The 22,370-nt window shown below is 39.8% G+C and overlaps 1 protein-coding gene across 2 annotated transcripts in view; it reads right to left on the reverse strand.

Annotated features, from left to right (window-relative positions):
• Positions 1-22,152, reverse strand: part of LOC124880140 (NACHT and WD repeat domain-containing protein 2) — a 73,654-nt gene extending 51,502 nt beyond the window's left edge. Inside the window, exons 1-4 of one of the 2 annotated variants that reach the window (XM_047385079.1) lie at positions 21,998-22,129; positions 21,700-21,829; positions 20,872-21,043; positions 5,471-5,559 (exon numbers count right to left, since the gene is read on the reverse strand). In XM_047385079.1, coding sequence (XP_047241035.1) covers positions 5,471-5,559; positions 20,872-21,043; positions 21,700-21,829; positions 21,998-21,999 — 393 coding nt within the window. In that variant the 5' untranslated portion in view covers positions 22,000-22,129. Of the gene's footprint in view, positions 1-5,470; positions 5,560-20,871; positions 21,044-21,699; positions 21,830-21,997 lie in introns of both variants that reach the window. The other variant, XM_047385080.1, reaches the window with a different exon arrangement.
• Positions 22,153-22,370: the final 218 nt, after the last annotated feature.

Below are 22,370 nucleotides of genomic sequence, written 5' to 3' on the forward strand. Positions count from 1 at the left end.
GTGGAGCTCCTGACGGACAGTTCTGGTGGAAACAGGAGAGTTGAGGTGCACATTTAATTCTGCCGTGATTTGGGCCGCTGTGGTTTTATGTTTTTTGGATACAATCTGGGTTAGCACCAGAACATCCCTTTCAGACAGCTTCCTCTTGCGTCAACAGTTAATCCTGTTGGATGTGGTTCGTCCTTCTTGGTGGTATGCTGACATTACCCTGGATACCGTGGCTCTTGATACATCACAAAGACTTGCTGTCTTGGTCACAGATGCGCCAGCAAGACGTGCACCAACAATTTGTCCTCTTTTGAACTCTGATATGTCACCCATAATGTTGTGTGCATTTCAATATCTTGAGCAAAACTGTGCTCTTACCCTGCTAATTGAACCTTCACACTCTGCTCTTACTGGTGCAATGTGCAATCAATGAAGACTGGCTACCAGGCTGGTCCAATTTAGCCATGAAACCTCCCACACTAAAATGACAGGTGTTTCAATTTCATTGTCCAACCCCTGTATGTTTTATACTATCACAATACTTAGATTTTCTAGCTCTAAAATATGATGAAATTTAACCCTTTAAATTCCAATTTAATTTACCAAAACCTAATACAAAGAGTGGGTGATATTTTCCAAAAGAAATCCAGCTTTCCCAATAAGCAGTATTTCCTCCCTTTGAAGTCCAAGCATAATGGATACAATACATTAAAAAAGCTTTGTTTTAGGCATTGGCATATGTTGTCTTCCCCCTCATCTCTTCTTTAAATGTCCCAGTTTTGTTGCAAGATGTACAAGCCATAAAGTGACAGCAGCTGCACAGAAGTGGTCAGAATACAGTTTACTGTGTTAACAGAGTAAAGGCAACATTGCTAACAGAATTTCTTTAGTATACTTTTAACTCTTGCCTGAAGGAGGAGCTGATTGTACAGCTGATTTAAAAGTAAGAAAATCATCATTATTTTTCAGCAGTTTTAGATCACGTTCTCACATAAGATAGATGAATTTGTTTTTCATAATCAGAACTTTTAGAATTTCAGGCTTTTGTTGATTTTAGTAACAAAAACCTCCAGCTCAAAAAATGCTGTTAAAATATTATTTGTTGTAACTTGTTGACATTTCTTTTTACATACTATTTATGTTATTATTATTTTTAGTAGTAGTGGTAGTATTATACAAATAGATGCTCAAGAAATGACTGCTTAGAGTGCCTATATGGTTACTATGAGCTGTCAATGTTTCCCCTTCTGTTCACTTCCTGTCTCTAAATGAATAAATATCCAGTCTCAACTGTTGGACGGGAACTGGAATGACAATTAGGCCTTATTCCAAAGTAACAAGCAGCCGTGGTTGAAAAAAGACAGTAATGCTTGTAATCTGGCCCTGCAAACTACAGCTCATCGTCTCTCTGTGGTTTAAAAAACACTGCCTTCTCCTGAGATGATTTAAACAAAGAATTGTCTCACCATCAGCTCTACTGGTAGCAATTTGATGGGATCCTTATTAGTTTTATATGAAATCTGAAGGTTTATAAGCAGATATTTCTTGATGCCCTTTAAAGTATTTCTTTCGCCTGAAATATAACCATAAAATCCAGTGATCAGGGCTTAACAAATGCTTACTACAGGATCAATTCAAGATCAACCAACTGACATTCACTGTGGACACGTTTTGTTTTAGCCTGATTCAGTGTTTGATATTTCTTATGAAAAGTAAGGCTGCAAGAGACTGATTAAACAGAGGAAAGTAGCAGGACACGGGGGAATAAAATTGGTAAAGAGGGATCAGGAAGCTGTGCACTGACTGAATCAGGACCCTGTCCTCCGGCCTGAATTTCTGTGGCCTATTTTTCCCTGATGCTCCATCTCCCGCTATCCATCCTGTTAGGGGAATGCTCTGTATGGAAACTGAGTCAAATGATGAGGGACTTGGGAGAATTGGTGTTTGGCAGCGGCTTTGGCATATGTGTGTCAGCGGATGTGCACGAGTCGTGTGTGAGTAATGGTGGGGAGCGCGGATGTGAAAGAGGAGGCGGGATCGCTTGTAAATTATGAATCCACACTAGAAAAAAAAACGAGTGCAGCTCAGCGAAGAATCCACAACACGGAGCGGGAAAACCATAAAGGATTCCACACGGCCAATGATTCATGAGCCAAACGTCGTCACACATATTGACACGCATCGTCAGCGAGCTCCAGTGAAAAGGTGATTCCAGCCAAGGAGGCAAATCTCATATGGAGAAGGTGAGGATGAGGAGGAGAAGAAGAAGGAGGAGGAGGAAGAGTAACACAAATGAGTCACAGTATTAACTTCCAGGCCTTCTGCATAATCATTTCAGCTCACACTTGATCACAAGGAGCTGAATCACCAGACAGACATGTGGCCCAGAGACCTCTGTTATCTTCCATATCACACACGCTTATGTTCATGTATGTGAGATGTGTGTGGCATCACGAGAGGCTGCCGAAGGATAAAACCAGAGGTTAATCTGATTTACATGGCAAAGTGTGAGATACAACAAATATTCTCTTCTGCTCTGAAACATAATAATCAGGATTAAGTGATTGCTCAGACCGTAAAGAAACAAGATTTGGCCGATTTTCAGCTTCACTAAACTTGATTAGTTGGGGGAAATCCAGCCCCCAAAAAATAAATTTATTATCCATAGACTGCGTTTCAAAAGTATTCCCAATTTGATAGATTTTGGCTCGTTGCAACCAAAAAATGAAATACATTTTATTGGGATTTTATGTGATACCATTATAAATACAATTGTGGATTGCATACTTTTAACACAATTACAGCTGCAAGTCATCAACTCCCACCAGCTCCACTGCCCTTACTTAAGACACACATTTCCACAGCATGATCCTACCACCACCATGCTTTGGAAATAGTATGTTTCCTGTGATATGCAGTGTTAGCTTTCCTGCACACCTTTTTGCATGTTGCCCAGAAGGTTCAGTTCTGGTTCCTTTACATGTTTGCTGTTTAAAAAATGTAACGGGATAAATAGGTATGAATACTTCTGAAATACACTGCTTCTAAAAGGCTCATTTGTGACAATAATATCAGAGTTTTGGTGCGAGATCTTTTTACAGATGAGGATGACTCAAAGTTAGCTATTTATAACACCTGTAAGATGTTAAAACATGAAGTCAGGCTTCTAGAAGGAAGCAAAGGCAAGAGGTTTGTCTGCTACTCTCTCACATTTAGACGTTTTCTTTTCATGCACGGGTGGTGAACTGAACATCTAAGATATTGTTGGTCACTTTCTAGGTCTAGGTGATTTTTTGCAACCTGTTCCTTTACATGTGTTTAAACCATTTGACGTTAGTGTTTGCATGCTTGTAATTTGCCATGCATACTGTTACAATAAGAATAATGGCAGTTTTAACAATATGAGAAAGATAACAAATAAGAACTTCCCAGACATTTATTGAGAGACGGCTAAAGGTTAATATTTCAGTCATTACAGCAAAGGTGGGCTACTTTAAGGATTCTAAAATATTACATAGTTAAAGTTATTTTACAATTTTTGGTTTGCCACATAATTGCATATGTGTTCATTCACAGTTTTGATACCTTCATTAAGAATCTACGTACAATGTAAATAGTCATAAACATAAAGAAAATCATGAGAAAGGCATTGTAAAACTTTTTACCGGTAGTATATATATATATATATATTTTTTTGCATTTAAGGTGAAAAACCTTCTTTGTCTGTAAATATGCTCTACTCTGTCCAAATCTGTTGTCACGGAGTGACATTTTGGACTTTGCCTTATGGTTTCTTTGTGATGGTTTATTTTGTCTAGATGTTTCTATTATGTTATTAGTTTGTTTTGCTCCCTCTACCATCTCCTTGTGTGTTTTGTCTCCCTCTAGCTCTTAGTTTCTTTTGTGGTTGCTTTCTTATTTCTTTTTGTGGTATTATTATTATTATTATTATAATTATTCATCCTTGGATTCTTAGTTAGTATCTCTGTGTTTTTAATTATGGTTAGGTATTTGTTCTTATCTCAGCTTTAGTTATTGTTTATTTTTGTAATTTAGATTCTTCTTGTGGGCTCTTTGTTTGTTCTTGGGTTATTGGTTTCTATATTTTCCCTCTAGTTTCTCTGTGTACTTTATTTCATAGTTATTCTAATTCTTTATTTCCTCCTCTGATTTATTCTCTTGTTCAGTTTGTGTTTTCTGTTTACTCCTTTCACTCTTCCTCAGCCTTTGTATTTGTTTCACCTGTTCCTTTTGCTTTCCTGCCTCCTTGTCGCACCTGTTCTCAGTTCCCTTGATTACCTGCCCTTTGTCTCCCTCAGTATATTAGTTGGTTTTGTGTCATTGTGTGTTGCTGGTTCCTTGTTTGTGTTCATCACACCTCGTTCTCGTCCATGATTATGCTTTGTTTTTGCCACGCCTTGCCTTGGGAAACCTGCAGTGATTTTGCTACGTTTTTTTGACTTTGTAAATAAATCGCTGAATTACAAAAATGATCTTGCCGAGCTCTTGTCTGCACTTTGGTCCGTGACAACTGTGGCAAAATGTTGTAAAAATCTCTCACACCGTTTGCTATCTGATTGATTAATCAAAAAACTAGTCATCAGATTAATCGATTAGCAAAGAAAATCAGTTGTTGCAGCCCTGATGAAATAAAAATTATATAATAGACAGGTTTCAGTAATGCAAAAACATCACCCGTAATCTGCTGGTTAATAAAACTGCTGAATTTTATTGTAATTCTTTGATCAACAGCGTTTGTAAATTTGCACTTAAAAAAGTCACGTTAGGATGTAAAACTGGATGCTGAAACCATCAGTCTGTAAAATATGAAACCACTCCTACTATAAAGCACTCAGAAGTGTCCCTGTGTAATTACAGGAGGTGTTCTAAGCATACAGGCTGGTCTGAGCTGAAAGCGGTTTGTGATCAAGTCAATCTGATAAAAATAGGACTCCAGATGTCCCTGTCTGAACTAAGTCAGAGGTTTCCCTTTTGTCAGAAATAAATTGCCATGAAGCTGTCCAGGAACCATCTACTGTATGGAGGAAATCTACCCCTACCTCCAGGACTCTCCTTGAATTGTTAACAAATAAACCTCTGATAGCAATCTCTTTGCGTATGTTGATTTGCAACGCAAATGATCTTGATAGGTGGACGCCGCAGGGAGGGTGCAGCTGCTCTCTGACGACAACAACAACAAAAGGAAAGCCCTCGCATCACAGTTCCTTATCCACATCTACATGAGCGCCAGACTTCACCGAAGGGAGCCTTATCTCTGCTACCCTTCTGTGTCTGCTTGAAGAGAAACAGACTTCTGCTTGTAGCCCAAGGGGCTTCTAACACCTCTAAACGGCTCTAAAATACATAATGTACGTGGAGATTTGCAGGCACCTAGGAAAAACTTTGCAAGTTATCACTCTTTGGGGCCAAAAGGAGGCAAAAACAACAATATAAAAAAAAAAAGCTAAACGTGGTCTCTTACCTGGAATTCAATGCCATAGTTCTCCCTGCAAAAGTCTCGCAGCTTGGGGTAAACATGCTCTTTTAGTGCATTCCTCTCTGCTTCTGTGTCTGAAACAGAAAACACAGGAAACATTCATTTCTGCAGCATATAAACAATCTGACCAAGAACATTTCTGCCCATGTTTGCTCTCTGCTGATTAAGTTTTTTATGTGTACATAAAAAGTAAAGGACAAAGAGATTTATGACACTGAATAAACTAAATGTGTCATTAGCATCCTCCTCATTGTGTGCCGTAGCAAAGATAAAAACATGGATCCTTCTTCAGCTTTGTTTCTGACGTGTTTTAAACTTTTTAATTATTTCTTTGACCTCAAACTGAGGCAGTGAGCTTTCATTGTAGCCATTTCCTGACTTAAGATCTACACTAGTCTGTCTTACTCAAATGGCATGTCCTCCTGTGTTTCCCATCTTGAAGAGTAGATGAGAGACACAAGCCTGTGTGTCACATTATTTTTGCACTCCAGGGAAGCAGGAAGTGATGGATTACTCATAAAGGTTCACTCTGATTCACTTAAAAAAGTACAGTATATATCAGCAGGGAATATACAAATTGTTGAGTTACACTAAACCTTTTTTCAGATGGTGAATCAAATATTTAGAATTTCTACTTTTGATTGCAACGATTTGTTTCAGAAAACCCGTTTGTTGGACAATTTCTCTGAACCAGACGATAAATCCAGAGCCGTCTTTGTTTGTTCATCTCTCCTTAAATAACCGTCTCTAAATGCTTCTTTTTCTTCGTGCTCTTTTCCCTCTCTCCTGACAATTATCGCTCTCTTCCTCCTACGTTGTGCAGGAGTTGGGCGGAGGGTCCTAACAGACCTAAAACGGGAATCATCTAGTCTGATTTAATATCTGGCAATGAGTTAAAAAAGACACCACATGTTTAATATCTGACTTCAAATGTATAAACTGTGTTGTAAGTTTAAGGGAAACGTTAGGATTTAGACTTGAAAATGAAGAAATTGTGAAATGTCCGTGTGGATTTGTAGTTGTGAAGTGTGTACTAAGCTTGTCCTTGAGATAAAAAACATTATTGATTCATTGTTTTTAGGTCACGATGTTCTAAAGAGTACCCATTTTTGCCTCTATGTGAGACAGTGCTTTACAAAAGCAGTGATCACTATGTACTGTGTTACAGAGTGGGAACTCCGCTGCTTATTTATGTGTCCCACTTTCTCTTCCCCGACTTTTTTAACCATCTTCCAAATGGTTACTGTAATGTGTTTGGACAGGCCCAGTCTTGGTTTCTGTCTTAGAGGGGCGTGGAGAGTTAAAAACAGAACATACCCCGCAGAGGCTGCCCCGTGCGGCAGGGAAGCTTACACATATGCGCGCAACAAACGGCCCCTCAGCTGCTGACCGTGTCCTATGCAGCCTGAGTGGACAAGTCCAGAAATCCACTCTGACGTATCTATCTCTCATCTATCTTTAGTAAGGCTTTGGGCCGTGACAGAGCAGATATCGGCCCGCAGCAGACCAGGCAAAATGTCAAACCGAAGCCAAATGCATGTAACTGTATGCAAATGAAATATACATCAGATGCTGCATTAGGGGGTTCTCAACTCATCCCATCAGCACAATAAACAAAAATGGCAGTGTTTGATGAATTGGATTGTCCTCTGTTAAGGCATTTAGGAAGTGTGTAAAGACGAGCCCTGCTTCGTCTTGAGAGACTCAACTGTGTTGTTATTTGTGTTATTTGTGTACAACCTGACGTATGTGTGGGTCCGTTGTCCACACAGCAGCCTGCAGAAGAACAAAGACTGGATCCCACACTCACCCACTTCCTCTCACTGTGTGTCTATCGCCTTAGTTTTTCCTGTTTATTTGACGAGCGACGAACAATACAGCTTTCATATATAGGCTGTCAGCTCTCTTTATTCTCTTTGTGACAGTCTTTATTTTCCTCACTTTCTTTATCTTCCTTCTGGAGAAGCCATGGACCGACACAGAAATAAGCTACATGTCCCAGATGAATCCCTTCCAAGTCACTATTTTTGGACTAAAATCCCAAAATAGTTTGAGATCTCCAAGAGCCCAAGATGATGTCTCGATTTGTTTTTTTTCCTCTATTTGGTTAAAAAGATTATGAAAAAACCCCCACTTGAGAGGTTCCCTTTTACTAATAAATGTTCAAAAAAAATTCATAAAGTGGTGAAAACTCTTATCGTAAAGGGACTGATAAAACAATGCTCAACACTTCAGAGGACAAACATTCGCTAACAGATCTTTGATGGGAAATTATAATTAGCGAAGTCGAGATGCAAATAGAAAGAGAGCAGGTTTCTGATGGTTTTATACCCTGATTAGTGAGAGCTACAGAGGTGAATGAAAGTACATGCGTTTCACAGGTTTGAAATTGCACATTTCAAAGACTTAGGACAAACATGCTTTTTTTAGGTGACTCTAGTTACAAAAGTAGTCCTCTATCTTAAGATATTATGTCGATGTGATACAGATCCAGCATTTTGTAAAAGTATTTTTACCACTTTTTCACATTTTTTCATGTTACAGCAACAAACTTATTCAAAAGATTTATCTTAATGGGGTTTTAGAGGTAGACCTAACTAAGGAAGGAAACTAAGTATTTTATTATGTTTTTTCTGAAATGCAGATCTGAAAGGTTTTGCCCTTCATTTGTATTCAGCCCTGCTGAGTCAAAGAGACTAAAACTTTAGTCCATTCTTTTTTGTAAAATGTCTTCATCTGAGTAGGACTGGATGGAGAGCATCTGTGATCAACCCATCAAGTTTGGTTAAAATGAATTATTTCTTTGTATTTTTCTCTTTGATCGCTTTTGCGTAAATATGGTTGTTTCCTCCACCTATCATGGAGGTGTGCTCAACAACATCTTAGTAATTTTCTTTAAGAGCATTTTCTTTTGTATCCAACCCGGTTCCGTCTAAAGTGAGGACCCACAAAGACATCCAACGACTTGGGCCAAGACCAAGAGCTCACCAAACAAAACCTGTTGGCTCAAAGATGTCCTCATCAGACTGAGCTGAGTTGGAAGTATGGGAAACACGAGTCAACAGTCCAATTCAAACCATAGTAAGGCAGTCAATTTAGTCTCTTCTGCCCCTTTTCTAAGGGCTCTACTTTGCAATACTGGCTTTTCCAGCCTGGTACCGGCTTTCATGGTCCCTGCTCACTAGCAGGTCCCAACGGGGCTGAGCAGTGCCCAAATGTGATGTGAACAGAGAGCTGTTACCTGACTGGCCATGAGTGTGGTAAGACGTATGTCAGCGGCATGAGAAAGTGTTTTCTGGGAAAAGCTCAAAATACTCAAGACTAACTACAAAACTCACAATGCTGACAGCTGGAGATGGGACTTCAAGCCATGACTCCAGCCGTCAGAGAACCAATGGAAACACAGCAGCTTTGGAGATCAAGCGGAGTGGATCCATGAATGGAAAAGGGGCGTATGTGGTGATTCTGGTGCTAAAAGCTGATTGGTCCAGGTGGATCTGAGCCTTATCTTCTCCTTTTCTTTCTCCTCTTGAGGTCAAGTTATATATTAAAAACTCAGAATTAGGCCATACAATATCTTCCTTTAAGCTGCTCTGAGACAAACTCCTGATACATTTTAGATTATTAATCAGTTAGATAATATTCCCATGGCTTTCTCATAAAACTTCAGTTCAGTCTATAGTAGTAGACTAGAGGTAATGTGAAATTTCTGCTCTTTATTTGTTTTCCTTATTAACTTTTAGTGGATAGCTATTAGATTAATTAATAATGCATTTAATTTTGTATACATTTATTACAAGGTTATTTCTTTTTCTTTAATTTTTTTTATGACATATTTATTTTACTGTTGATTCTAAATAAATCCTAATCCAGGTTAATATACAGAACTCTCCATGTGCGTCTTCTTGAGCTTTAAAGAACAGTGAAAAGTTAAATAACTAATACTTCGTGAGTATGAACCAATCAGCCTCATAAGCTTTAAATCAGTTAAAGATTATGAGGCTGATTGGTTTATACTCACACTACACTTTAATAAAACGGTAATAAAAAGCGAATCGGCTATTAGATTTGAGATGATTAGTAAATATGTGACTGAACACATGTAGATAATAAAGATTAAAAAAAGCAAAAAATACCCACGATGACAGTCATCATTTAATATTATATTTAATTTATCTTAATAACATTTATGATTTAATTCCACTATATCTATAAATACCGTCTTTTCTATAAAACTAGACATTATACCTATAAAACCTGAGTTATTTTCCTTTTAACTTTTGCTTTAAAGATTGTTGACAAAAATTTGTTTTTTTCCCTTCTGCGCCTTAGAGGTGCAAAAGTACATTTCTTCCATAAAGATGTATTTAGTAAGATGAAAAACTTGAACAAATGACTTGTTGGAGATGTTTAAAGATTGTAAGTGTGATCAGGCAAGTGAAAATGGTACTATCAGCAAAAGTAGAAACATTTGCATCTTGGGGAGTAAATGCTTTATAGATCCTTATCAGTGAACAAAATGTTTCACAATGCAACAGGATTTATCCAACGTTGCTGGACCTTCCCAAGCATTAAAAATGTTATCTCTTTGTTACACAATCAATACATTTTAAAGCATAAGGAGGAGACAAGACTACAGATTAATGGTACTTGTCAGACTGATCAGAGAGAAATCCCCCTGATTTAAAAGATTTATAATAACCCATGAGACCAGCACTTTACCAGTCAACATATTTACAGGACATACCATTTGTTTAGCTGTGGGATTCTTGCCAAAGAATGCCAAATAAATCCCATCTGTTTAAACAGTTTGCTTTTAGACAAAAGCTTTTTTAAAAGCCAACACCTAACTGGGCAATCATCTTAACACCCACTTCACGTTTTTGTATCTGCATTTCTACACGGATCCGCCACAGCAGGATCCCAAGAAATGTTGTGGACATGTCAAAGAAACTTCATAGCCCCAGCGTAGAATATTCCTTGAATATATTCTTTCTCAACAAAAGTTGCAACAAATAATATTTATTGGACCTAAAGCAATAGCTTTAAAAAAATTTTTCCACACAGTGCTATTCTTCCTTCTGCACATATGAAGACTGACTGACTACTAACTAAATACTTGAAAAGGTTGAAGCATAGAGGGAGTTCGTCCTTTTCGCTGAGTTACTCAGCTAATCATTATTTGACCACTTGGGGGAGCTCATGAACCATGTACTTAGCATTGAAATTTCAGCCCAAGATGGTCAGTTGGTTAATAAGAATTGAAAAAGAAATTGCCGTTGTTGACGTAAGATGCTGTGCACCTGTTCAAGTAAAAAAGCTGAACTAAGATGGATGCTTTGGACAGCCACTGCTCATCAGTGTGAAATGAATCCTGTGAACATCACAGAAAGGCAGCAACGGCATCACAAGAACAAAACCGCTCAGCAACAAAAAAGATGTATCTACACCATGTGAAGTTACCTATGCAGTATCACATCGTACTTTATTCACCCATCTTTTCAGGACACATACAATATACCTAACATGAAGGCTCATAATCAGTGCTGATGCCTCATTTGTGTGACAGGATTTGTCTGTTTTGCCAAAAGTGCCTAATTTAGTGTTTAAAACCTTCCACAGAACTGAACCTAAACATGTAAACAGAATGATAATCGATAAAAAATTATGTCAAAAAGGTTAGATGTATTATGCATTATGTGACCATGAGGGCACCTTACAGCTTATGTAAATAAGATTTAATGAAGACGGAGAAAGCTCACTGGGGTTTACAGTGAAACTACCTGCATCAGCTTGCTCAGCATTAATGGTTAATGTAAAAACACAAGACTTCTCCCCGTGTCACTGCCATTGACTTTGTATTCGATTAGATAATTAGAACGGTGGCTGCCTGCAATACTCAGCCTACCCAACAGAAATATGCATTATAAGAAGTTCAGTGGGTTCCAGCTGCTGCCTCTAATGCAACTAGTGGGGCATTAAAAGGCGATAGATAACATATTCAGTTTATATGCCAAAAAAGTGCTGTTTTAAAACTGTAAAAGATAGAAGGAAACGCCTTAATTCCCCAATCCTTGAGTACGCATTGGGGTCCTTCTTCATTAATAGTGACCTGGTGTGATCAAAGTACCAGAGGGAAACCAGCTTTGAGTCCTTCAAATAAAAAAGCAACCACAGTTCAAAGAACCTCCAAAAAACCCCCGAAGAAGTACTAAATAAGAGCACTTTAAATGTTACAAGGAAGTCTGGATTCTTAGAAGGTCAACAAATAAAGTGTGGAGGATTACAGTTTTTGCACACATATAATATTAATAATGTCAGTCAGTCATTTTCTACCACTTATTCCATAGTGGGTCGCAGGGGAGCTGGTGCCTATCTCCAGCAGTCTATGGGCAAGAGGCAGGGTACACCCTGGACAAGTCAACAGTCCATCACAGGGCAACACACAAACAACCATGCACACACTCATTCATACAACTAAGGGCAATTTAGAGTGACCAATTAACCTAACAGGCATGTCTTTGGACTGTGGGAGGAAGCCAGAGTACCCAGTGAGAACCCACGCATGCACAGGGAGAACATGCAAACTCCATGCAGAAAGACCCCTGGTTGGGAATTGAACCCAGGACCTTCTTGCTGCAAGGCAACAGTGCTACCAACTGCACCACCGTGCAGCCCACAAACAATAATAATATTTTTGTTTAATAGACTCTCAAGGAAATCGTACAACTTCTAAAATCATGCAGAAAAATGGTCATAAAAGCATTAAGGATTTAAAGGTTAACACAACATCTAAATAGAAGTGAACACTGCAGAATCAATATTTATAATCAACCTTACAAAAATGTGATATGCTAGAAAGGCTACTTTACTAAAAGCTCTGAAGCCCTTGGTGGCTAAGTGAGAAGATGGTAGTGTGGAAGAAATAGAAGAGGAGAATCTCCAAGACCATGGAGAAGAGCTGATGTGCAGATGGTTAGAGAGAAACTGAGGTGTGAATCTTAAAGGAACATTGGATTCAGTTCTGTATTTTACAGGAAGCCAGATGTTTCGGAGGACTGGAGTAATGTGCTAGATGGAAGGAGTTCTGGTAATGACCCGGGGATTTGTACCAGTTGACGCATAAGCTGACGTTTATGATGTAAACCAGAAAATATGGAATTGCAGTACAGCAGAAAATCTACGAGAATGGCAGTAGTGCTAGCTGTAAGGGATGGGCGTTACCGACTAATCTTACACAAATAACCCAACACCAAGCAGGCCACTCACACCGAGTCAGGTTCTGCTGGTAGTTCCTTCTTGTTAAAGGCGAGTTCTCCTCTCCGGTGTTGCTACATGCATGCTTAGTACAAGAGATTGCGGCAAAGCTACCGACGCCATGCAATCAACTATCTACTATCGCTAAATGCTCATTCAGGAAGAGTGATTGCTAGAAAGTCAAAGACTCAATGCAATCTGCTGGCTTTCCTTACATAAAAAAATATTTTACCAATTTACTAATGCATTGTTTTATAAACTGAAATATACGTGGCTGACACTGAATCTGTCTGTATGATCGGATTAAACTGACTTTCTATTTCTGAAATAAGTTGGATTTTTAAAATTTATTTTGTGTTTTGAGACATTTGTTGTGAATTGGGGATGCATAAATAAACTGAATTGAACTGGAACTGGGTGTGCATACTATCAAAAACTATACCATCTGAGTTCCTAACATTGGAAAGACAGATCCCGGAGTTATTAACAGAAAGAGAGACTTGATCAGAATTATCTAAAACAAATTTAGTTCACAACAGAATAAATTGCTTCAATGTTCTTGAAGTTAACAAAATTAGCAGACATCCATGATTTAATTTCACATTAACAGTCAGTATGAAAAGACGTTGGGATAGTGGAATAAGGTTTTGTAGGACATTTAGAGCTGGGTGCCACCAGTATTACAATAAAAAATACTGCAATATTTCCAAAAAATATAACCAAGAGCTAGGGGAAGATGATAAACAGAAGGGGCAATAGGACAGAGCCCTGGGGAACAACACCGGCAAATGGTAGCGACTGTAATCTGAAATGTTTTAACTGTACTGATACTGATTACAATCTGTAACATAGGAATAAAACTGGGGATGTGAGGTGCCACTCATAACTAATCTCATGCGGAGAATATCATGATACTGCTTTAAAGGCAGAGCTCTGATCAAGAAGCACAAGTTCTGTTCAAAGCCCAGAGTAGACGACATCTGAAGAAGACTGTGTAGGAGCTTAAAACCAGACTAAAACTGTAGGACAGTGATTATTTAGGTTGAGCGGGTCTGCACCAGATTTTTGTAGAAATGGGATTAACTCAGAAATAAGATAAGAATGAGTACTTTCAGTTGTTAAATAAGAGAGAGAGAGACAAGATGAACAGGATTCAACCACTTGAGCAGCAAGTGAATCGCCTGAGTGAAAGGTGGTAGGTTTAGATTTCTGAATAAATCCAAACAGTTCTATTAGCATCTTTAATTTTTATTACCATCATGAAAACTAGAGGCAATCCCTACCATCCATCCATTGACATCCGATTGGGTCATCATTATTTGCAAACAGCAGCACCATCTTACTCTAATTAAATACTTTTAATTTAAGTTGTTACACTAAGAGGCTCGAATTCTCAGGTAGTTACAAGCAAGAACTCAGACCAAGGTTAGATGTTTCTGTATGGAAGTCTTTGAGTTTAAATGTCCTCAGCGAGGTAGAGGTCAGTAAAAGCTGCTGCCAGACTTATCAAAGAGAACCCCCTCTGTCCCCTCAGGGAGGAAAGCGAAGGAATCATCTAGCAAACACAAACATTTTCATGGCACAGAATGGGGACATGCAAATCCAGAAGTGCTACTTTCAACACCTTCCAAATGAAGCACTTTATTAAAAACAGCCACAGACAGACATAGTTTTCCCTCTTTCACCAGACTCAATGCACAGAAACAGCTCATTAGGGAGCCTGAGAATGTCTGAAAGAGCAAGAAACCTATTGAAAATAAAAAAAAATGTAAATGAAAACAGCGGGAACAATTGTGTGCTGAAATATGAAGCGATTAGAGGCCTCTGTGCTGACTATAGCCTTGACAGAGGTGCGTTGGAGGCTGGATTTCATGCATCCTGCCAGTGAGGCCTCTCTCTTTTATCAAATTTAAAGAGCTTAAGAGATAGCTCGCTATTTGAAGCCAGGCTACAGCTTCAGCGGCAGATCCCCCGAGTTGACTTGAGCAAGGTGCTGCGTCTGTCTCCGTATGGATCCACGAGCACAAGGGCGCACGTATATAATCGACCGATTAGACGAGCTGCACAATCCATCCACTGATACCCGCCAAAACAAATCACATGAGGATTTCCCCAGTTTGTTGCAGCTGTCTGGGTAGTGTGGCTACAACACTTAATGGGTTTTGAAATGATCAGCTGTGGCCATACACACACACACTGCCTTGCATCTGGCATGTATTTATTGATATATTTATTCAGACTCCTTTATTCAGGTACCCGTAAAACTAAATAAAATCCACACAATATGATGGTGGCAGTATGATGCTGTGGGAATGCATTACAGGTCCTTCTCAAAATATTAGCATATTGTGATAAAGTTCATTATTTTCCATAATGTCATGATGAAAATTTAACATTCATATATTTTAGATTCATTGCACACTAACTGAAATATTTCAGGTCTTTTATTGTCTTAATACGGATGATTTTGGCATACAGCTCATGAAAACCCAAAATTTCTATCTCACAAAATTAGCATATCATTAAAAGGGTCTCTAAACGAGCTATGAACCTAATCATCTGAATCAACGAGTTAACTCTAAACACCTGCAAAAGATTCCTGAGGCCTTTAAAACTCCCAGCCTGGTTCATCACTCAAAACCCCAATCATGGGTAAGACTGCCGACCTGACTGCTGTCCAGAAGGCCACTATTGACACCCTCAAGCAAGAGGGTAAGACACAGAAAGAAATTTCTGAACGAATAGGCTGTTCCCAGAGTGCTGTATCAAGGCACCTCAGTGGGAAGTCTGTGGGAAGGAAAAAGTGTGGCAGAAAACGCTGCACAACGAGAAGAGGTGACCGGACCCTGAGGAAGATTGTGGAGAAGGGCCGATTCCAGACCTTGGGGGACCTGCGGAAGCAGTGGACTGAGTCTGGAGTAGAAACATCCAGAGCCACCGTGCACAGGCGTGTGCGGGAAATGGGCTACAGGTGCTGCGTTCTCCAGGTCAAGCCACTTTTGAACCAGAAACAGCGGCAGAAGCGCCTGACCTGGGCTACAGAGAAGCAGCACTGGACTGTTGCTCAGTGGTCCAAAGTACTTTTTTCGGATGAAAGCAAATTCTGCATGTCATTCGGAAATCAAGGTGCCAGAGTCTGGAGGAAGACTGGGGAGAAGGAAATGCCAAAATGCCAGAAGTCCAGTGTCAAGTACCCACAGTCAGTGATGGTCTGGGGTGCCGTGTCAGCTGCTGGTGTTGGTCCACTGTGTTTTATCAAGGGCAGGGTCAATGCAGCTAGCTATCAGGAGATTTTGGAGCACTTCATGCTTCCATTTGCTGAAAAGCTTTATGGAGATGAAGATTTCAGTTTTCAGCACGACCTGGCACCTGCTCACAGTGCCAAAACCACTGGTAAATGGTTTACTGACCATGGTATCACTGTGCTCAATTGGCCTGCCAACTCTCCTGACCTGAACCCCATAGAGAATCTGTGGGATATTGTGAAGAGAACGTTGAGAGACTCAAGACCCAACACTCTGGATGAGCTAAAGGCCGCTATCGAAGCATCCTGGGCCTCCATAAGACCTCAGCAGTGCCACAGGCTGATAGCCTCCATGCCACGCCGCATTGAAGCAGTCATTTCTGCCAAAGGATTCCCGACCAAGTATTGAGTGCATAACTGTACATGATTATTTGAAGGTTGACGTTTTTTGTATTAAAAACACTTTTCTTTTATTGGTCGGATGAAATATGCTAATTTTGTGAGATAGGAATTTTGGGTTTTCATGAGCTGTATGCCAAAATCATCCGTATTAAGACAATAAAAGACCTGAAATATTTCAGTTAGTGTGCACTGAATCTAAAATATATGAATGTTAAATTTTCATCATGACATTATGGAAAATAATAAACTTTATCACAATATGCTAATATTTTGAGAAGGACCTGTATATATATATTTAATATGATGTATTTGGAAACATTTTTAAATACATGAACAATTTTGTCAGTCTCTCTGAATGTGACTCTGTGTCTTTAAAGCCTAAAAAAAACTCCCTCCTTTAAATTTTTTTCTTACAACCAGTTTTCTTGCTAACAAGCTGCGAATTAAACAAATTGGTTTTGGGCATTTTTACATAATTAATATAAAATGAGGAATGTTGTGAAGTTATACTTTGGAATCGGTTTCACAAATAACGAAATTCCTAATCTTTTAGCACATCAGCATCAAATTATAATCAGTATCAGGACTTAGAAATGATTATGCAAACAACTGTGTCAGTTTCAAAGAAAGGACCACACCGACTTGAAAGAAATTGCTTCTATTGAAGAGGAGCAGTCTCATTATGACTTTTTTTCTCCTAAAATCACGACTTTATTCTCGTAATAATGCACCTTTATTCTGTTAATATTGCGAATTTATGCTGTTAATATTAAGACTTTATTCTCGTAATTTCCTCCCCTGAAACACCTTCTTACCCTTGCCGTAATACTCCATCGTACCAATAAAAAGAGAAGCCGTGTGTGGATAAACGAAGTATATATAACATTATCAGTGTGACCACCTATATAAAAGGTGTGTATTAATGCACTGTCAAACTGACAAACATTAGACAAGGAATTATTGCCGCCCATCAATCTGGGAGGTGTTATATAGCCGTTTCCAAACATTTTAAAGTCAATCATTTTAAAGTTAAAACAGTGAAAAAGATTATTCAGCAGTGAAAACCCTTTAAAACAGTTGCTAATCTTCTCGGGAGTGAAAATCAAGTAAATTTACCATATTGTCACACTGGTAAGGCTCAGAGAATTTGCAAAAAACCAAAGAGCGCCATCTCAGACTCTGCAGGCTTCAGTTTTTATTTTCACGACAGTCCAATAAAAAAAAAGCCAAAATATGTATGGTTTGTTTGGAGGGGATTTCAGGAGAAAACCTCTTCTCTCTAAAATGAATATTTGAGCAACACTTATATTTGCAAGGTTACATCCAAATAGACCACGAGTCTTCTGGAAAAAAGTCTTTTGGACAAGATCAAAGCAGAGAAAGTTTACCCAAAACTCACAACACCAAACACAGCCTTTCAACACAAATACCTCGTATCAACTACTAAGCACGGTGGTGGAAGGGTGATGATTTGGGCTTGTTTAGCAGCCACAAGACCTGGTGCACCTTGTAGACACTGAGGCGACCTCCTCTGTATACCAAGGTATTCTAGAGTCAGATATGTGGCCACCTGTCCAGCTAAAACGTATCCCAAATCTGGGTATGCATCAATGCCGTAAAGAAGAGTGTCACGAAATCCCTCCACAATGATGTGAGAAAGTGATAAAGTCATAAAGAAAACAACTCCTTACAGTTATTTCTGCAGGAGGGTGATTTTATAAAAAGTTGTGTGGAAAGCTAAATACACACCATAAGCCACAGGGTATACTAAGTTTTCAATTTGAAGTCCATTTATATTCCTTTTGCACATATAAGGGTCTTCCTGTTTCAAACATTGTCAAGCATCATTGCTCTATTGATTTTCTGCATTAATTAAGTAGGTAGGGCTGTTAGGCAATGTAGCCACTAGAAGGCAGTTATGAGTTAGCTTCCAAATTCAGGAGCAAACATGGCGACGACGGAGAGCAAAATCTTGATAATGTGTATTCTGGGCAAAATAAATTAAAAGGCGCTGCAGTAATAAGTGTTCTATTACAGTGTGTAGGTGGAATATTTCCACCATTTCTATGTTCCTCTTCTTCTTTGTTCATGTCCCTGATCCTACGTGAGCTATCCTGCACCACACTGCTCCCACGATTACCAGTGGTAGGCTGTGTTTGTTGCATTTTGGTCCGCATCCACGAGCTTCCTGATACCGGACTACAATATGCACGAAATAAACACAAAACCCAGTCTGTCCTTCTGCGTATCCAATGCCGAGCATAGATGGCCTTCTTCTTTGTTCAATAAATAGTAAACAATGTGTGTTTTTTATACACTTGGGGCAAAATTTAAAAAATAAGAAAAACCTGGTAAAGACCTGCTAAAGGTTATTTGTCTGCTTTATTAATTTTGTTTTGGGATTTAAATCCCAATACTGAGAACAGCTATGAGAGCGCTGAGATGTGTGCTTGAAACACCATCTGAATGTGAACTGATTCCTCTCATTCAGGTCACTGACCTTAGATTGGAGCATCTTTTCCCTGAGATGTACCGTACTGTGTTAAATAATTGCATGGACAGCCCCCTCTAGTGAACACGAGAAACAAGCTCTGCAGCGGGGCTCAAGACAAAGAAGGGTTATTTTATTAATCGATGATGATGAGGGAGACGGGGGATGTTAGGTATGAAATAAATCTACTTCCAACAGGGCAGATTTGTTACTTTCTAAAGTTTCTGAGCACTTTATGAAGCTGTTATGTAAGTGAGGATGCAGCAACGATCTAAACTAATGCTAAGAGTGTCTGCTTGCAAATATAACTAAATAGTAAAAGTTGTCGGGGAATCTCACTGCCCTATGCCTCGTCACACTGGAAACAGAGGGTCATATTTAGAGATCTCTGTGGTTCTGGCTGACAGGTGTATCTTTCCATTCGTGTTGATGCTGTTAAAAGATTTATTCCGAGCAACCTCCCCCCCCCTCATCATTTTTCCGTCCACATGCAGAGTGGATTGTCACATTCCCGTCAACACAGGAAGCTCTCCCTGACTGAGAAAGCCACAGGTGGCCAAACAATACCCGGCTCTTTGCAGCGCAATAATCTCAGGTAAATTCATGTGTCCCTTCAATGCGGGCTTCATTTTGCTTCGTGAAAAGAAGTGAATAATGGAGATGCATCAATGACAGCAAACCGCCATCCTCCTCTCCGTCCCTCGCTCTCTCATAGCCTACTCTACTTCTCCTGCCTTGTTTACTCCAGTTTTACTGAGACTATTTTTACAACCTCGCCCAGAGGGCAAATTCAAATCCAGAGCTGCAACTGGGTGTCTCCTCTGCGACCCAACTGTCTTACACTCTGCTCACACCACGCAATCTGTGCTGAAAGCAATCTGTTGTGTCAGATGCTTTATTGGAAAAAGCTCACGTTTTTTTTTTTTTTTTGTTTTTCCCAGCGTCTCTTACTGTACTACAATTAGAATAAGTGGGTAAGTGAACACCTCATTGCCATGTGAATCAAAATGCCGCATTTGTAACAGCAACCCAAAAACACATATGCTTGCAATGTGACGACAGGGTCTATTCTTAAAGCTGCACAGGGTGAAACCTTTGGGGGAAAAACAATGCCTTGCAAAGAGATTGCATGTGTACGAAGACAAAGCAATTAATAATTGTGAATTGGAAGTACAAGTATACATGGTTTTCAAAATATTTTACATATAACAATGTGAATAGTGTACAAAACATTCAATACCTTTTAAAAGCACCTTTCACTAAAACTGCAAGTCTTTTGGGGTACTTCCATTGCACATCTAGAAACCGACATTTTTGCCAATCTTCTTCAAGCTCAGTGAGATTGGGTGAAGAGTATCTGTGAACATCAGTTTTCAAGTCTTGCAACAGATTCTCAATCCGATTTAAATCTGGACTTAAATCTGGTTGAGATCTTTATCAAGCCCCCTGAACCCATTAACCTCCATCCATCTTCCCGTCGGCTGTGACCAGCTTCCCTGTCCCTGCTGAAGCATCCACACAGCATTGTGCCACCATGTTTCAGTATGAAGATGGACAATGTTAGTTTTCTGGCAAACACAGCATTTCGTATGTGCTTCTCTGATTAATGCTCTCCTTCCTTTCATTTAAGCTTTGCATATCTTTAACTTTGGGTATTGCTTTACAATCTAACCATGCTTTAAACTTGTCTGCTTCATATCCCTGACCTGTCTGCTGTGATTCTTGGTCTTCATGATGCTGTTTTCTTTCCAATGTTCTCTAACAAACCTCTGAGGACTCACGGAACAGCTTCATTTCTACTGAGACATTTTTATTTTCACTTTGCACTAATTTGTGTTGCCCTATATTGAAGTTCATGGCTGCTAGTTTAAGACGTCTATATGAATAGTTTTGCAAGGCATTGTGATGACTCTGGTGCCGTGATGGGAGGGTTCGTGGGCTCCGCAGGGTTCGAGATCTTTATCAAGCAGGTGTCACGCTGTCAAGCCTTACCATCGGGGTTGGCGCAGATGAAGACCCGCACGCTGCGGCCGGTGGGGACATGGTGCGGCGGGAGGGCGTTGATGTTGCCGCTGATGGCCGCCCTGCGTAGCGCCGACTCCCGCGGGCACGCCTGCCTGCTCCCCAGTCCCGACGGCCACATGGGAGGCGACTTCCAGCGTGGCTGCACACACACGCACACACACACACACACACACACACACGAAGGGGCTCATGTTAACGCAGCCAGGGAATTTTTCTGATTTTTATACACATACATTTGCGCGCAGATTTCCTCTGATCCACACACACACACACAGACGCACACACACACACACACACACATTTAATGGGGCGTTGAAACATACGGCAATGGGTTGCATCTCACGTTTATTTTTATCACATAATCAATTCTATTGTTTAACTTTTTGGAAGCAATTCTAGATATAAACCTGATTGCATGTTTTAAATAGAGGTGATACAGTGTGACATGCCTTAGCTGTAACCCTCTATTAACACACACACACACACACACACACACACAACACACACACACACACACACACACACACACACACACACACATCCGTCAAGTTAGGATGAATCTGCCAAATCTGTCCTGAAACACAGGAATGAGACTGAATGAATCTGTTGAGGCATTCATAATAAAAGGAGCTTACGCACAGCCTACTATACCGCCACGGTGCATGCGTAATTTGCAAACATGTCCTTGGACGCATTCATGAATTGTCATGCCACTGTGGGGACAAACAGACAAACAACGAGACGATACAGAAGTCGAACAGACGAGCAAAGACAAGCATCAGCCGGGTTCCCCACCCCAGAGAAAGAAGATGCTTGTGGAGGCGAATAACCGCTAAGAAAGGTTATTCCTGATGCCAAGTGAGGTGGTCGCTGGTTTTCCGGAGTTTCTTTATCTTGAAATCTTTTTGTTTCACAGACGGAAAACCTCGAGAAAAAGACAACAGTAATAAAAAAAAAAAAAGAAAGAATGCAAGTAGTCCAATCCTACATTAAATCCTTAAAAGAAGGACTAATGAGGCACCGCATCCACAGAGAGTAGTACTAGTGATGCTGGAGACAGGCACAACAGCGAGGATGCACTTTTGTTGCTCACATTCATTCGCTTCATTTCGCTGCTTTTGAAAATGTCCAAGCGTCGAGGGAGGCAATGAGGTTGTAAAAACGCCCATCAGAGTGGCCGTGACCGAGGCGAGGAGTCAGGAGACGGTGAAACGGAGAGTCGGAGTGCTCCCCGTGGCATCCTGCTGTGTTTCAGCGAGCCGACCGTTTGGAGCTCCGAGAGAGGAGAGAGAGAGAGCACAAAGCCCGCAGAAATAAAAGCACGAGTTCCGGTTGAGGCCTTAAAAATAAACGCCATGTCGTTAGGTCAAATCACACAAAAGGCTCATTTCTAGTATTTTATAAAAGTTTAACAGGAAATAAGTAAGATTGGCACTAATAAATATAGTCTGGGAGCGTTATTTGTT

Source organism: Girardinichthys multiradiatus, chromosome 14 (genome assembly GCF_021462225.1).
Source record: "Girardinichthys multiradiatus isolate DD_20200921_A chromosome 14, DD_fGirMul_XY1, whole genome shotgun sequence".
NCBI classification, from domain to species: domain Eukaryota; kingdom Metazoa; phylum Chordata; class Actinopteri; order Cyprinodontiformes; family Goodeidae; genus Girardinichthys; species Girardinichthys multiradiatus.